General features: G+C 37.9%; 1 protein-coding gene across 2 annotated transcripts; it reads left to right on the plus strand.

Annotated features, from left to right (window-relative positions):
- The first annotated feature begins 704 nt into the window (after positions 1–704).
- Positions 705–13,751, plus strand: pik3c3 (phosphatidylinositol 3-kinase, catalytic subunit type 3). Of its 2 annotated transcripts, XM_079257303.1 has the most exons (26): positions 705–1,010; positions 1,984–2,172; positions 2,295–2,438; positions 2,582–2,711; positions 2,877–2,903; positions 3,831–3,917; positions 4,133–4,228; positions 4,340–4,411; positions 4,525–4,629; positions 4,715–4,807; positions 4,912–5,097; positions 5,321–5,451; positions 5,876–5,960; positions 6,156–6,223; positions 6,326–6,431; positions 6,684–6,800; positions 8,611–8,742; positions 9,343–9,471; positions 10,263–10,332; positions 10,445–10,509; positions 10,586–10,670; positions 10,761–10,835; positions 11,080–11,248; positions 11,482–11,572; positions 12,046–12,171; positions 13,500–13,751. In XM_079257303.1, exons 1-26 carry the CDS (start codon positions 946–948, stop codon positions 13,512–13,514), a joined length of 2,658 nt encoding a protein of 885 aa, XP_079113429.1. In that variant the 5' UTR covers positions 705–945; the 3' UTR covers positions 13,515–13,751. The 2 variants fall into 2 exon arrangements, with proteins under 2 accessions (XP_079113429.1, XP_079113430.1); XM_079257304.1 differs by lacking the exon at positions 2,877–2,903.
- The last annotated feature ends 2,676 nt before the right edge of the window (positions 13,752–16,427 follow it).

Genomic DNA, 16,427 nt, shown 5'->3' on the forward strand with positions numbered 1-16,427 from the left:
TATATATATATATATATATATATATATATATATGTATATATATATATATATATATATATATATATATATATATATATATATGTATATATATATATATATATATGTATATATATATATATATATATGTATATATATATATATATATATATATATATATATATATATATATATATATATGTATATATATATATATATATATATATATATATATATATATATATATGTATATATGTATATATATATATTTATCTATATATATATATATATATATATATATATATGTATATATGTATATATATATATTTATCTATATATATTTATATATATAGACAGAATGCATCCTCAAGAGTGATCTTCATTTGGCTGGGTGTTGTGAAAAGTATTGCCATGAAAATGTTTTTCTTTTCATATTAATAGACTCCTATCTATCTATCTATCTATCTATCTATCTATCTATCTATCTATCTATCTATCTATTATGCGTGTGTAAAATATTTGTGCATTGCACCTTTAACGACACAGCTCGAAGCTCCGCCTCTTTCGGCACATCCGTATCAGACTCGATCAATCAATGCACGATTTCACTATCTTCCGTTCAGTCAGTCGCCTCACCTCCTCGACTATTGACTACTCTGGCCTTGCTGTATATGTCACTTGCCGCTGTGTTTTTGTGTAGCTTACTAAAAATCTCATATCATATCCGATGAGACAACCGTAGAAGTAGCACTTTTGCCGTCAACACGGGCACTTAAGTCTTTTTTTTTTTTTTACTTGTGTACAGACTGACACCGTATCAAACCGTGCGGTCCGGGTTTCGAATCGGCTTTTTACGGAGTGTTTCTGTGTTGATCTGAGGCCTTGTCGCAAAGTCTCATAAAACCATCCGGGATTTCATGTTGAAGTCGTCTGGTTTTGTGCTAAAGTATAGTGTTTTCCAGTCGGAAGATGGACACTGACAAATTTAACTATGTCTACAGCTGTGATATGGACATTAATGTTCAACTTAAGATGTAAGTTTCGTACTTAACTCTTCTCCTTTGGTCATGCAGTGGGACCCCGTGACTTGACAGGATGCTTGGTGTGTTAACTGTGTAGCAAATTGTGTCATAATAGCCTGTAATTCACACTTTCACTTTTTTTTTTTTTTTTTTTTTTTTTTTTAAATTCTTTAGCATTTCTCGAGTATTTCTCTGCCATTTTAAATTAAGTACAAGTCTCACAATTACAAAAAAAAAAAGTCAGTCACTAACTTTAACATTATGGGCTACATGGTGTTTTTATTATAGTGACTTGATAGGTTGTATGCTTGCTGTGTTTTGTTTGTCTTATATGTGAAATATACTCGGTAATTATTTTATTCTAACTCTGATTAACTACAAGCTTACCTTTTAGCATGTTCACTATTAGCATAATGACTCAGGGTGGGTGCATGGTGGGTGCTCGTGACTCTGATTATTGTATTATAACATGTAATTACTGAGATAACTAGGCCATTTAATAAGCTTTTCTTATAAGCCTAGACTGAATCTTGTGTATTCTGAGTCACAGTATGACTAGCTTTCACCTTGTAGCAACTGATGGGGATCCTTTTAACAAATAAGCATATTATGTTAATATTATTTAAGTTGTCTATATATGTGGCGCCCTTGGCTAAAAGCAGCTTCTACACTACAAACATGTAATTTGCTTCCATAATAAAAGCAAAAAGAACTGAATAAATTTATTCTAACTTTGAAAAAACATTTTAAAAGAGAAAGTTTCCATGTGGACCTTGATAGTTGTGGAGGTTTTATAATATGTGCGTGTATATTTTACTCAAGCAACTTGAGTAGTGTTATCAGATGTGATATTTCTTCATGTATTTGAGAAGGATCTTGCAAAGTGAGACAAGTCGCATAACTATTTAAGTATAAAAAAGTATAATAGCCCGATCCACTTTCTTACATCCACATGTTACCTTTTCTTTCTCCTCTCCACTTCCAGAGGCAGTTTGGAAGGAAAGCGAGAGCAGAAAAGCTACAAAGCCCTGCTGGATGACCCGATGCTGCGGTTCTCCGGGCTTTACCAGGAGAATTGCTCAGACCTTTATGTCACCTGCCAGGTGTTTGCTGAAGGAAAACCTCTCGCCCTGCCTGTCCGCACATCATACAAAGCATTCAGTACACGCTGGAAGTAAGTCTGTGATGTTCTTTTCTGGCCTTCATTCACAAGTTATAAGTCATGTATTGTGGTGATGTTCCTCATATCTGTTGGTAATTTTTTTTGTTTTATTCGCTCTGATGTCTCCTGTACAGCTGGAATGAATGGCTGCGGCTGCCAGTCAAGTATCCAGACCTTCCACAGAGTGCTCAGGTTGCTCTCACAGTGTGGGACATCTACGGTCCAGGCAGAGCCGTCCCCGTCGGGGGAACCACCGTCACCTTATTTGGCAAATATGGGTAAGTTTACTCTACCGCTGTTGTGCATAGATTCCTGCTAATAAGACTGGGCTTTGTCCCACTGCTAGGCTGAAAAATCAGCCATGCCATGTCACATTGTGACCATTGTGCGCATTGCACCACATCCTTCTGTCCTGTTCTAGTATGTTTCGGCAAGGAATGCATGACTTGAAGGTTTGGCCAGGCGTGGAGGGAGACGGAGGAGAGCCCACCACCACACCAGGACGCACCAGCAGCAGCCTGGCAGAGGACCAGATGGGCAGACTCGCCAAGGTAATTGTTTGGATAGGAAAAGGAAGTGTTGTGACAAGGGTAAGGTGGTGGGTGTGACTATATGGCAAAAATAGAAAGAGAGATACTCGGAAAAGAAGTAGGGGGGGTGGGCAGAAGAAGAAACCCCCGGGTATAAAGTTCTGTCTAAACCATCATCTTTTCCAGGGCCCTGACCTGGAGGTACTCAGTGATGTGAGTATAAGTGCAGGAATAGTGCTGGGAATGCACAGTGTGTGTGTGTGTATGAGTGTGTATGAAGCCCTTGGCCAGAATGTATTTGCATTTAAATCTCTGTTGGTATAATTAACAGTTTTGATGACGATTTCCACATCGGGATGATTCAGAGTGTGGCAGAGACACTGTCCTCTTTGTATTGCACCATGTGGGAACCCCATCATGGAGTAAAACCTTTCACTGCGTCTGCAGATGCATTTTGAGCCTGATGGTGATGTGGCCACGCGTCTTTCCAGGAGTATGGCTGTGTTCTTGAAAGCATCACACACATTTTGTTTTTAAGGTTTCAGTTGTTGCTATGAGTCTGTGTGTTTTAGTGTGTGTGTGTGTGTGTGTGTGCGCGTGCGTGTGGGCATGGGTTTCATGTTTATGTGGATGCAAGAAAATGATCCTCATTTGCTTTTGATGTTGCAGCTTTTTGGGATATTTGTTTAAAGGGCCTCAAGAGGAATGTTTTAATTGATTTTCTTAAAAATCTTTTGTTTCCCTGATGTTTACTAATTTATTTTTTTGTCTTTTTTTTTTTAATATAACAGATTTAATCATTCAGCATTGTGTTCAGACTAGTTCATACATTGCTTTAAAGTGTGAGCACTAATTCCAGGCAGCTAAGTTGTGAGCTTGACTAGTTGTTTGCTGAAATTCTCAACACTGGCACTTAACGTCTGATGAGAGGATTGACTGCCGAGTGTGTGCGCAGCGTCGTAGAACCGGCTGCTACTGAGTTTATGCATGATTGGTTGAGTTGTTTGCATAGCAACCACCATGCTGTGTCCAGTTTGGCAACAATACAGCTACAGTTTTGCTTTTATTTAGTTATTAATATAGTTAATCTCTGCCTTCTTCTTTTCCCCGACGACCATCTTTATTTCCATCTGTATGCAGCTGACAAAGGCTCATCGGCAAGGCCACATGGTAAAGGTGGACTGGCTGGACAGGCTGACCTTCAGAGAGATTGAGATGATCAATGAGGTGAGATATTTTGCTGGATTCTGTTTCAAATCTGTATTTAAAGGATTGAAACACATGCAAAACAGCCTAGCTTGTCAGTATTGTATTATAATCAAATCTAAATTAGTCTCAGCCAATTATTTACTCCCATAAGATTGTGCGAGACTGTATCATGGTATGCATGTCCATTTTTACAGTTATCTCTGCAATAAGTGCATCTGTGTGTGTTCCTGCAGAGTGAGAAGCGCAGCTCTAATTTCATGTATCTCATGGTGGAGTTTCCTCGAGTCAAAACAAATGACAAGGAATACAGCATCGTCTACTACGAGAAGGTAGTTTTGTGCTATCAGTGTCTGACGAGGTGTTTGCCACGCAGCAGGATGCTGTCTGCAGCTCATGCGTAGCAGTCGTGTTTGCTGATGAGAGCTTTGTTCCCCATTCAGGATGGAGATGATTCCACATCCGTTCTTACAAGCTGTGACATCGTCAAAGTCCCTGACCCACAGATGGGAATGGTGGGAAGATATGCTCCATGAATTGCTTTAATTGTTTGTTTTTTTGGTTGATTCAACTTCAGATTTCTAATTACGCTGTGATTGTGTGTTTTTTGTTTTTTGTTTTTTCGCAGGAAAACCTGGTGGAGAGCAAGCATCACAAACTGGCTCGTAGTCTTCGCAGCGGCCCTTCAGATCACGACCTAAAGCCCAACGCTGCTATGCGGGACCAGCTCAATGTAAATTACTTAGTAGTTTTGCTTTATAGAGGATATGCTGTGTGTGTACAAATCTGCCATAAGCACATTTTGGATGTCACCGCAGATTATTGTGAGCTACCCTCCAACCAAGCAGCTGAGCTCTGAAGAGCAGGACCTGGTGTGGAAGTTCAGACACTACCTCACCATGCAGGAAAAGGTGCGCGCCGCCGTGGTTTCTGCTCTTCACTATCAGTCTCTCCACACGGATGCTGCTTTGTATAGATATGCACACACGCTCAGTGCTTTCTCCTCCACCTCCAGGCACTGACAAAGTTCCTCAAGTGTGTGAACTGGGACCTCCCCCAGGAGGCTAAGCAGGCTTTGGAGCTGCTGGGGAAGTGGAAACCCATGGATGTAGAGGACTCCCTGGAGCTGCTGTCATCCCATTTCACCAATCCAACAGTGAGACGCTACGCTGTTGCACGATTGCAACAGGCTGATGATGAGGTATGCTGAAGAAGGGGGGGGGGGGTCATAATATCCAATTTAATACCTAAGTGTGTATACTTGTTATCACTTTGTGCTTTGAACAAGTTGTTTCCCACCCACTGATGCTACTCAAATCCACAAAAACAGCAATTAAAGACTTAATACATACTCAATTGCAATTATTTAAATGTATTAAACTGTAATCTGTTTTGTACTATTGTAAAATTGTTCCTCTCTCCAGGACCTGCTGATGTACCTTCTACAACTGGTTCAGGCTCTCAAGTATGAGAACTTCAGTGATATCCAGGGAGGCTTAGAGCCAGGCAGCAAGAGAGACAGCCAGGGACTTTCGGATGACTCCACACTGGACAGGTCAGAGGAACATAAGAAAAGCTGCTTTGGCTGCGCAGATCATGAAATAAGTCAGTGCAATGAGCCACACTGACAGGCATTGTGGGGGTACAAACATTTTTCCTCCCGGTTTTAGGATCTAAATTTATCCCAAATGTTCATTGGCTTGGAGAGCGTTTGCAGTATTGGATTATTTCTCTTTCAGAAAGCATATTGACCTCACTGGGTGCTGTGATTTTACTGGAACCTTTGGCAGCTGAGGCCAAAATCTCAGGCTGCTGGATGGATGTGGAAAACTCTGTAACCACACTGACCTTCATATACGAATAAACCGTGAAGACAATTAAATGAAATTTATCAGCCTTCTTTGTTCTGATAAGTACCTTGAAATGTCATGTTCTGTTTTTATTTTAATCATTTTATTTCGGGTTTATTCTGCTTGCAGTTCTCAGATACTTTCTGGTGCATCTGGGTCATCAGCTGCCTCGCAGCACAAAGGCAAGGAAGGAGCTGACAGTGAGAATTTAGAGGTAAGAGACTGTCTGTCAAAAATAAAGTAGTGGTGAAAGAAACTCAAAGTAATTTCATAAAAATAAAAGCATCCAATTATAAAGAATTTCAAATATGTTGTTTCTTCAGATTCCTGCAAGAAATACTCAGAAAACATCCAAAAAGTAGTTAAACTTTGTCATATATATTTATTGTTTATGCATTTTTTTTCTTAGCAAGACTTGTGTACCTTCCTCATCTCACGTGCTTGCAAGAACTCTACACTTGCTAACTACTTGTACTGGTGAGTAATTCTCGTGGTTTTTTCTGTTTCTGTGAAGATTAAAAGCTGCGTCGTTCATGAAAAAAGATTGTTGAGTGAGTTGAGTCTGATTTGCCTCTGCAGGTATGTGATTGTGGAGTGTGAGGATCAGGACACACAACAGCGAGATCCAAAGACACATGAGATGTACCTGAACGTCATGAGGCGGTTCAGCCAGGCTTTACTCAAGGTGAGTACTAGCAACTAAATTTCAACTAAAAACATATATTTTAAGGGCTTTAAACTAAACTTTGTAGACATAAGCTTGCTGAATCTGTTGTTCTGTGCAGAAAATGTTAAACAATTTAGTGAAATGCTTTCATTAAAAGCTTTACTCAACAGTTTTTTTTTAGTCTGTATGACTGATGCTCCACAGTAAACTGTAAAAACAGCAACTAGCACAGTTTACATGACTTTCAGTGCAAAATCTTCTCCCTTCCAGGGTGATAAAAGTGTGAGGGTGATGCGGTCCCTCTTGGCAGCCCAGCAAACATTTGTAGACAGACTGGTGCAGCTGATGAAAGCTGTCCAACGGGAAAGTGGAAATCGCAAGAAGAAGGTAACTGATCGCTCACACCTGAGAAAGCTGTTTTAAAAAACGTGTGACTTAGAAAAGTCTTTAGTCTTATGGGAACTGGCAGTAAAACAAACATGAGAGCATATAAGATGGATCATTATAACAAAATTGTAGGAAACAGGTCCAATTATATAAGATATAACACTAAAGGTATGTGAATAATGCTGAACAGTGGGGCTGTGACGATATGCTTTTGTCTCAATTCGATTCCAATTTTTTTTTGGGTGCCGATTCGATTTAAATTGCAATTCTCACAATTTTTCAATATTGCTGATTTTGTAGATTAAAAACAAAATAAATGTATAAAACTTTTTTTTTTTTTTTTTTTCGTCATTTTTCTTGATTTCAATGAGGAAAAAACAACACAGTAGCCAAACAATCATTCAGCTGCTGTAATGCCCAATAAGACAAGTATATCTATAAAAACAATGAAAATGACCAGAAAAATTATAATGGATTATTTCTATTTGTTTGGAGAAAAAAACTGTGAAGCAAAGAAAAAATCCCAATTTATTTTATTTTTTATTTTATTTATTTTTTTTCTTTTCCGATTCGATTTTCCCCACCCCTACTGAACAGTAATGCTGTAAAGAAATGAAAACTCAGTTCAGATTATCCACAATTTCTGGTTGGTGACAGTAAAACTGCGAATGACAAACAAGATGTGAATACAGTTAATAAATGTGGAACCAGAGTCAGGAGATGAAATAAAACCTGATGTAACGTCTGGCGGGACAACTTGTAGAGCAGACTGAGAATCTGCAAACAGCTCCTTTAATAAATGAATAATAGTTACTTTTGACCATGCCGGACAAGCAGGAGCAGCAAAAACACATAGACAAGCCCAGTTTCTTTTATACCTTAAGCTTTCGCTCTAGTCCAACATGTTGTTGTATGTAATTACAATTTTGGTGTGGTAGTCTGGGGTAACACTTACAAAAGGAACCCACAATCATTATATGTTGTACAAAAGAGAGCAATCAGAACGGTACTTGATGTGTGTCACACAAATACAGGAAGCACAGTAACATTATGGGACCTGCTCAAACTGAAATCAGCTCTTATTATGTTCAAAGCAAGAAATAATTTACTTAAACATTCATTTTTCAAGACACTGACAGAGGTTAGAATATAAGAGGGAAGCTATATTTTAAAAACATTGTATCTGTACCATACATATTATTTCGTGGTGTGGGTTTATGGATTAAATTGAGCGTGATAAAATAGTAGTAAATACATTTACTAAGCAATAAGAAAAAATGGTTGGTAAATGTACGGTGGAGGAAAAGTTGTGAATTGGCTCAAATCAACCCCAGGAATGTAATAAGGCCGGTATTAATGCAACAATCCAGGATTCATGAAGTGTATCCTGGATACACTTCATGAACTTCATGGTTTCATTTGGTATTATCAACATTGGGAACAAAAATGTGTCAAGCCGGCACTGTAGTTTATTATTTAATTGTGTAAAAGGGGCGGGAAAAAATAAGTTTATTTACTTCTAGCCACTCCTTTATGGACACTTGTGTCGTAACTTTTGTTTTATGCTGTGTATGTTTGTTTTAAGTTGTGTTCAAAATAAAGTAAATGGTTATGATGAAGCACATTACTCTTGTTTTTTCCCCAATAATGTTATTCTGCTGTAGCACTTTTTTTTTTTTTTTTTTTTTTTTATGTTAATGGGGTTTCAGTTTTACTTTTTATATATAAACAGTAGGTTTGTGGTAATTAGCTGTGGGAGCACACACATCATTCTGACTTGTGTTTTCATTGCCTCTGTGTGTGACTGCAGACAGAAAGACTGCAGGCTCTGTTGGCTGACAACGAGAAGGTAAACCTCTCAGAGATTGAGCCAATTCCTCTCCCGCTGGAGCCACAGATCAGGATTAGAGGCATCGTCCCGGAGACGGCAACTCTCTTCAAGGTACGGGAAACTTTCCCGTCATCCCCATAACTTCAACTACTGCTCAATCATTTTTGCAAAGTCTGAAAAACAATGATATTTTTTAGATTTCTGCTTTGTTAGTTAATACTTCAAATAGTACAATTAGTACTTCATTCATCAAAAGTATTGCAACTTAGACAGACCACCACTTTAGTGTGTGTGTACAACTTTTGATTCCTGATGTCTGAACAGACTGTTAGATTTTGCATAAAGCATCAGTGCAGCAGATGGTTGCACCGAACCAGACAGCAATCTGCTGCAGCACAACAACAACAGCTTTTCCACCAAAGGTTCTTCGTTGTCTATCTTACAAACAGGAACACGCAGTTCATCCTAAACTTCAGTGTGTTGATTGGTTGAGTGCCAAAAAAAAACATGCAGAAATGTGCGCTGATAATATCAGCTGGCAGGCTCAGATGCATCCCATAACACAACATATAAATGTATCTGCAGGTGCCACACAGGTCTGTGTTTATCATGATGTTTGTGTGTGTGTGTGTGTGTGTGTGTGTGTGTGTGTGTGTGTGTGTGTGTGTGTGTGTGTGTGTGTGTGTGTGTGTGTGTGTGTGTGTGTGTTAGAGTGCTCTGATGCCAGCCAAGCTGATTTTCAAAGCTGAAGATGGAGCCATGTACCCAGTTATCTTCAAACACGGAGACGACCTGAGACAAGACCAGCTCATCCTGCAGATCATCTCGCTGATGGACAAAGTAAGACTGATGTTTACTTTGACGTTACCACTCTGGGGACGTCGGCGATGCCAGGGACCATGTTGTTTAATCAAGCATAGCTTTCGAACCATAAAAGATAGAAATTTACCTTTTTTTTCTCTCTTAATCGGGAGACTCCGGGCTTTCAGACGGTAGTTCCGGCATCACTGTAGCCCATTCATAAGTGATACAGTGTTGTGTCAAAATAGCTGTTCCAATCAGAGCCTTTGTCTTTGGCGCATGACACGTGTTTGTCCAATCAGAGCCGATGATGCCTCAGGAAATGCCTCCAAACAGTGTCAATCACTATGCATCGGTGTCATATGCAGTCGGATAGCTGCCTTCTCTATTTACAAGGCCGATAAATTATGAAAACAGCTTTTACGCACGCATACCATGCCTAATTGCTCAAACATTTGTATTACTCAAGTAGTTTATTTCAACATAAACGACACGACGGCGTCGTAACAAATGTATAGCTTGGTAACAGATACAGTGTGTGCAGCTGACAGTGATTTCAGAAAGCTCCAGTGCTTCAGTCCCATTCAGTACCTTTAGTCATGCTTCAAAATTATAATACTTTATAATTATAATAAGCAAAGGAGCCTCATTTACATAGCAGTTTATGATATTTTAATTCAAAATAATAAAAAAAAATCAAGGTAAAGGACATCATGGGGCATTGAAAGGTGGTGTTTATTAGCATTTAAACAAAAAAAAAGTCAGGTTTATTTCTTTAAAATACTCTCAGCTCTTCAATTGAAACGTGCTTTTGTTTCCTCTGCGTATAGCTGCTCAGGAAAGAAAACCTGGACCTGAAACTGACCCCGTACAAAGTTTTGGCCACCAGCACCAAGCACGGTGAGATTTCATCACCACTCATAAGTTTGTGTAGGAAGTCAAATCTAATGTCGCTGCTTCTAGTCACACATGTTCCAGTCTAACCAAAGTTAATTAAAACTCCTTACTTCAGGTTTTATGCAGTTTGTCCAGTCGGTTCCTGTTGCTGAAGTTTTGGCCACTGAAGGCAACATCCAGGTGAGCAGGCCTATTGAAAGATGACCCACAATGCTTCATTCTGCTCATCTCTGACCTCTCATTTTTATCTGGACAGAGCTTCTTCAGGAAGCATGCGCCGAGTGAAAAAGGACCCTATGGTATCAGCTCCGAGGTGATGGACACCTACGTCAAGAGCTGTGGTGCGACGCTTAACACACCAACAATCTGGCATTTTTAATGAGCTGATTCCAGCGATCTAATCGACGCCTCTCTCCCTCTCGTCTCTCCAGCTGGTTACTGTGTCATCACATACATCCTGGGAGTTGGAGACAGACACCTGGATAACTTGCTATTGACGAAAACAGGTGAAGCCTTTCTGGTTTTAAGGTCTTCTTCAAAACTCTCTTCTTTTCTGTCCTTCATATGTAGTCAAGCTTGACCTTCTTCTTCTCTTTCAATAGTTTTATCTTTTGTTTTATTGTTCTAATTTGTCTTTTTGCATTTTTAATTTTTGGTTAATATTGTGCAGCACTTTGAGCAACCTAGGCTGTCATAAATATGCCGTACAAATAAACGTCTGACTGTAATTTCTTCTGTCTTTTTTTCCAGGGAAGCTTTTTCACATCGACTTTGGTTACATCCTGGGTCGAGATCCCAAACCGCTGCCTCCTCCCATGAAGCTGAGTAAAGAAATGGTGGAGGGGATGGGAGGCACGCAAAGCGAGCAGTACCAGGAGTTTAGGAAGCAGTGCTACACTGCCTTCCTTCATCTTCGAAGGTAAATTAAAAATGAGTGACTCTTCTCAGGAGGAGAGCTGGGAATAAACTGTGGATCAGTGGAGCTTAGTGCTACGCTACATATAGCTGTTAATGAGCCACAGTTCTCAGATCCGATCAACGTTCCTATGAAATAAACCTTTCGGTTGCCCGATAAAAATGTATAAACTGGTTGACTGCAGTCAGAAATGTAGTCAGTTGTTGTAAAATGTTCCCTTCCTTGCATTTCCTCAGATACTCCAACCTGATTCTGAATCTGTTCTCTCTCATGGTGGATGCTAATATTCCTGACATCGCTCTGGAGCCAGACAAGACTGTTAAGAAAGTAAGTTTCTGGTTTTCTTTTCCTGAAAAGAGAGTTCATCAAAAGCTTTCATACGCAACCAAAATGCATCTTACTTTAACCCTTTAACGTCCTGCTCTACCATTTAGTAGAGGTAAATTTGCTTTGACTTTGATGAAATTCTTTAAAAATAGTGAAAATAAACCTGCCTGAGCATTTCTACCACTTGTTTTGGGTATTTAAAACCTACACTGATTGCCATAACACTACTGATTCTAATTTGAACCATTTCACTGTTGTTTCATCATTATTAACTTCTTCTTTTTAACATCTCAACCATTTGCTAAAAAAAAAAATTATTCTGTTTATTCTTGTCCAAAACAAACAGAGAAACACATAGAAAACATTTTTCTCATGCCTTTTTGTTTGTGTGAAAGTGATCCATGTATGTGAGAAATACAAAAATGACCCCCAGGTTCTTATCATCTCATCAAATTCAATGTTTTTGCCTTTAGGTGCAGGATAAGTTCAGATTGGACCTGTCGGATGAGGAAGCGGTTCACTACATGCAAAGTTTGATTGATGAAAGTGTGGGCGCTTTGTTTGCTGCTGTGGTCGAACAGATACACAAATTTGCTCAGGTAAGCTTACTCAAAGTTATAATGAGGAGGTGGTGGTGGCGCTGATTGTTTGAATGAAAATTGTAGTCTAAAACAGTTTTTGTGTATTTCATGAAATCATCATCAATGTTTTTATTGTTCAACTAATGTTTCTGAATAAGCAAGCAAAAATGATCATAAATGCGTTAATTCAGCTGATGATTCATTATTTAAACATACAAGGTACTAAATTGCATAATTAAAAAATTTAAAAAAACAACTCATAAAAAAGCATTAAAATCCATATGAATTTACCTTATGAGCTTATGAAAACCAAAAGGTTTTGGGTGTTAAAGAAAGCAAATTTTTGCACCGGTTCAGTTGGAAGTAGAGATAGTTGTCATCCACGTAGTAGTGAAAATTAACGTCTTGTTTCTGGGAAATATTGCCATGATGGAGAACGTAGGTGACGAAAAGAAGGGGACCCAGGACAGAACCCTGGGGAACCCCTGCAAGTGACAATTAGCCATGAAATTACCTGATAATATGTGAAGAGAAAGATGATTGAATTTACAGCGTTTTTGTTCTACACATACTACCCACGTACAGCATCTTTTACATATCTTTCTGTCTTACTTTACAAGTTTTTTCACACTTTAGTCTGTGCGGAGTAGTTCTAAAGTTGGAAATAGTTGGAAATATCTGATATCGGTATACCAATAATATTGGCAGATATCAACATTAAAATGCAATATCAGAAATGGTTGGTATTATTTTTTATTTTTCTAATGACATAACTTTTACACAACATGCACATAATATATATCAAACTCTTCTGCTAAGTCTCATTTAACTCAAAATGACCAAATATAAAAGATGTCTTCTATAGTTTTTCCAGATATTTTTTGTTTGTTTGGCACAACTCTGTAGAAATATTGGTATTAGAAATCAAGAATTGATTGAAACTGGTTTATCAGATATTGGTAAACACGCCAATATCGAACATTCCTGGCTAGAAACAAAGAAAATGTATAATTTAACTCCTTTTTAATAAATCCAAATGTCACATTACTACTTACAAACTTCTAAATACATAATTCAGACCTACTTTTGTTGTTCTTCACTTCCAAAATGGTCCAAAAGAACAAGAATTATACATAATTTTTAGGTTAAATCTGAATGCTACCTGGATGGTTTGTGTATAAAAACTATAAATTTTCCAGTAAACTGAGCAGCTGGTAAACTGTAGAAAGCTGTCTTCGCATCACCGTACTTCTAAATAGTTTCTGAGAAACCGAATGAGGACGCAGGATCATTTTTCCTTTTAGTTCCGTCACAGTAGCTCATGTCAGCTGTGTTGCTTTCTCCAGTATTGGCGCAGATGAACAAAATGGATGGCTGACACGAGGCTGAACTGGATCAAACTTCTGCTGCACAAACACATGATCGTACGGCTCCAGGCTGTCTGACTGTGTGAGAAGATGAAAGAAACCCAGTGGCACTGATGAAAAGGCCAAGAATGCACTGCCAACCTTTACTGCAAGATGGCAAAACAAAGACGTACGCTTCTTTGTTTGCTTATGTATATATCATGTAAATTAATTACTGAGTGAATGACATGTGAGGCCAAATAAAAGACTTGTTACAACTGAACAGTTTGTTTTGTTTTTTACTTAAACGCAGCGTGTACTTGGGCTCCAGTTTGGCCAAAGAAAGGCTGCTGTGCAGTGTTTATTGCATGCAACATGTTTCACTGCTAAACCATCTTTGGGCAGCCACAGTGTCGACGCTGGGGGGAGAAACAAGTCGAACCCCCAGTGGGTTGGTGAGTCACAAAGTGAGTGACTAAACGTTTCCATGCCAAAAACAGAGAAACATGAAACACAAGCCAGTACTGGCTGTTCTGACAACTCTGAAATCCATTACTGAAGCTTCTTAAGTGTTTCCTGTGTTGCCACTGTTCAAAGTGAAACACAGTTAAAGCATGAGGCAAGACAAAGGTCATCTTAAAGAAAAATGTCACTTTATAATGAAAATATGTAATAATCAGCTGATGGCAGGTGATTGATAATCTTAACTGGGAATAATTTGTGAATTAAAGCTGAGATTTTTATATTTACACCATAATTCAGTTTAAGGTGGAGACATCAAGTTGTATTTACTATGTCTACATTATCTAGCTGCTGTGTATCAGAGATACAGTAGGTGAGAGCAGAGGGGAGTGCTTTAAAAAAAAAAAAAGATCCCATTTTATTTTATTACTTTGTTTGTGTGTATGTGTGCATTTTTTTAAAGATCTTTTTAGAGCCAGTGTGGAAAAGGGGAAGAAATGACACTGGTTCCATTTTCCATGTCAGCAGATGACTTGCTTCAAAATAGTCTTGTAAAAAGTGTAAGCCTGTCATCAAAATGCCTTTAAGGGAATGGAGGGGAGGGAGGTAAATGGATAAATAAATACTCAGATGTATTTTGAGGTGGAAAGCACAACGTTAGACACAACTTCATAAAACAAAAAAAGAGAAATATTCAGCCTATTACATATATTCAGCTTATTCAATTCAATTAATCTTTATTTGAACAGCACCACTTCATAACAATGTCATGCCAGGGCACTTCAATTCAAGTCCATTCATAATAAAGAGCCTAGATAAGAGAAACCAGCTGATTGCATCAAATCTTGACTTCAATCCAATCCCCCATCCTGTGCATGCATGAGGCGACAGTGGGAAGGAACAGTCTCTTTCAACAGGAAGACAAAACCTCCAGCAGAACCCGGAGCATGGAGGGAAATCATCTGCCTTTGTTTTCCCTCCTGTAACGTGCAGTTGAATTAGTTGATGTTTCTTATGATGCTATGTTTTCACATGTGTTCTCTAAAACTATCCAAAATTTGTTCTACATGGTCCTAAATGTGTAATTTTGTGACATGGGTTTATATCTTGATTAATGTTGCCATTGCTAAAATAAAGAAAAAAAATCATTGCTTTAATGAATATGCTTAAATAATAATTAAATAATAATAGCCTACCATTTTTTATAACTTATTTTATTTAGTAAAAATGTCGGTAACCTGTTGTCATTCGAATGCTGATTGTTTCGTACCACCATATGTGGAACAAACATTACTCATCATAATCATATTTTCTCTGTATTGTAAACTCAGACTGTTTAAGAAAGATGTATTTTCTGTTGTCCTCTGAGAGACATTCAAACAGGATATCCCACAATGCCCTGCGGTGACATTGATGGGAACATTAGCAAAGTTTTTTTTTTAAAAAGCAGAGAAATATCTCTTAAATAAGCAGCTTTGAAATGCTTAACAATTTAGATGATTTAAACCAGATTATCTGCATATATGGATAAAAAAAAATATGGGACTTTATCAGGTGGAACTAAATACACCTAAGAAACTGTCACTAAGAAATCTCACACAATTTTCCTGCAGGCACCATATGTTCACGCTCTAACCCTATCTTTACTAAAAGTAAATATCATGGCTGTATGTCCATCTCTTCCATCATCTTTTGGTTCCTAAAGAAAAATGGAGTCAACTGTACAAACATGTACATAATAGATTGTTGTATCTTGTTAAAAAACTAATAAAGATTGAGTTTAAAAAGCCCACAACCTGTCAGTATTATGACATGTTTGTTTATTATTTATCTATTAAACAGGTATTAATGCATACACCATCTGTATAAGATTATACAGAGAAGATGCCAAACGTTCAGATTTCTGACTAAAGTTCATTTTCAATCTGGTTAGGTCTTTGAAATAAAAACAGACAAAACAGTTCTGAGTTAAAAAGGATTTAAACTATTAAAAAGGCCTACAGTAAGATCTGTGTTAACAGTAAAATGTAAGATATCAAATGCAGGAAACAACAGAAGTATAAATATAAGTATGAATGAGGTGTTTGAGGGTGTGTATGTAAATGTGTGTGCATTTGTAGCTCGTTTAGAGTTTTTTTTCAATTGACATCTATCTCATAAGTAAACATGGTTTTATGTTGCATTAAGAATTAAAATGAATCAGCAAGCATACACTAACATAAAGAGCAGAACCAGTTTAATATCCTTCAGTAATCTAATGCTGCACTTGTTAATCACAGAAAATGTTTTTATGCTCATAACAAAGACGAGTTTCATGTAAAGAAATCCTCATCTGACAGGACTGGGAGCAAATCAGCATGATCTTATGATCCAACAATTAGTCAAAGTCTTGTCAGTAGCAAGTGTTAATAAGTAAGATGTGTTCTCCTTCTGGATGCTGGAGACGGCTGGATTCCTACTGTTGTC

Source organism: Telmatherina bonti, assembly GCF_933228915.1.
Source record: "Telmatherina bonti genome assembly, chromosome: 18".
Classification (NCBI taxonomy): Eukaryota; Metazoa; Chordata; class Actinopteri; order Atheriniformes; family Telmatherinidae; genus Telmatherina; species Telmatherina bonti.

Bases quoted from the DNA above. Each gene is read 5' to 3' on its own strand.
- pik3c3 (XM_079257303.1), top strand. From the start codon at position 946: ATGGACACTGACAAATTTAACTATGTCTACAGCTGTGATATGGACATT. The intron at 6,432-6,683 runs GTGAGTACTAGC...TCTCCCTTCCAG, and splicing joins TCAGCCAGGCTTTACTCAAG to GGTGATAAAAGTGTGAGGGT. The intron at 10,671-10,760 runs GTGCGACGCTTA...TCGTCTCTCCAG, and splicing joins CACCTACGTCAAGAGCTGTG to CTGGTTACTGTGTCATCACA.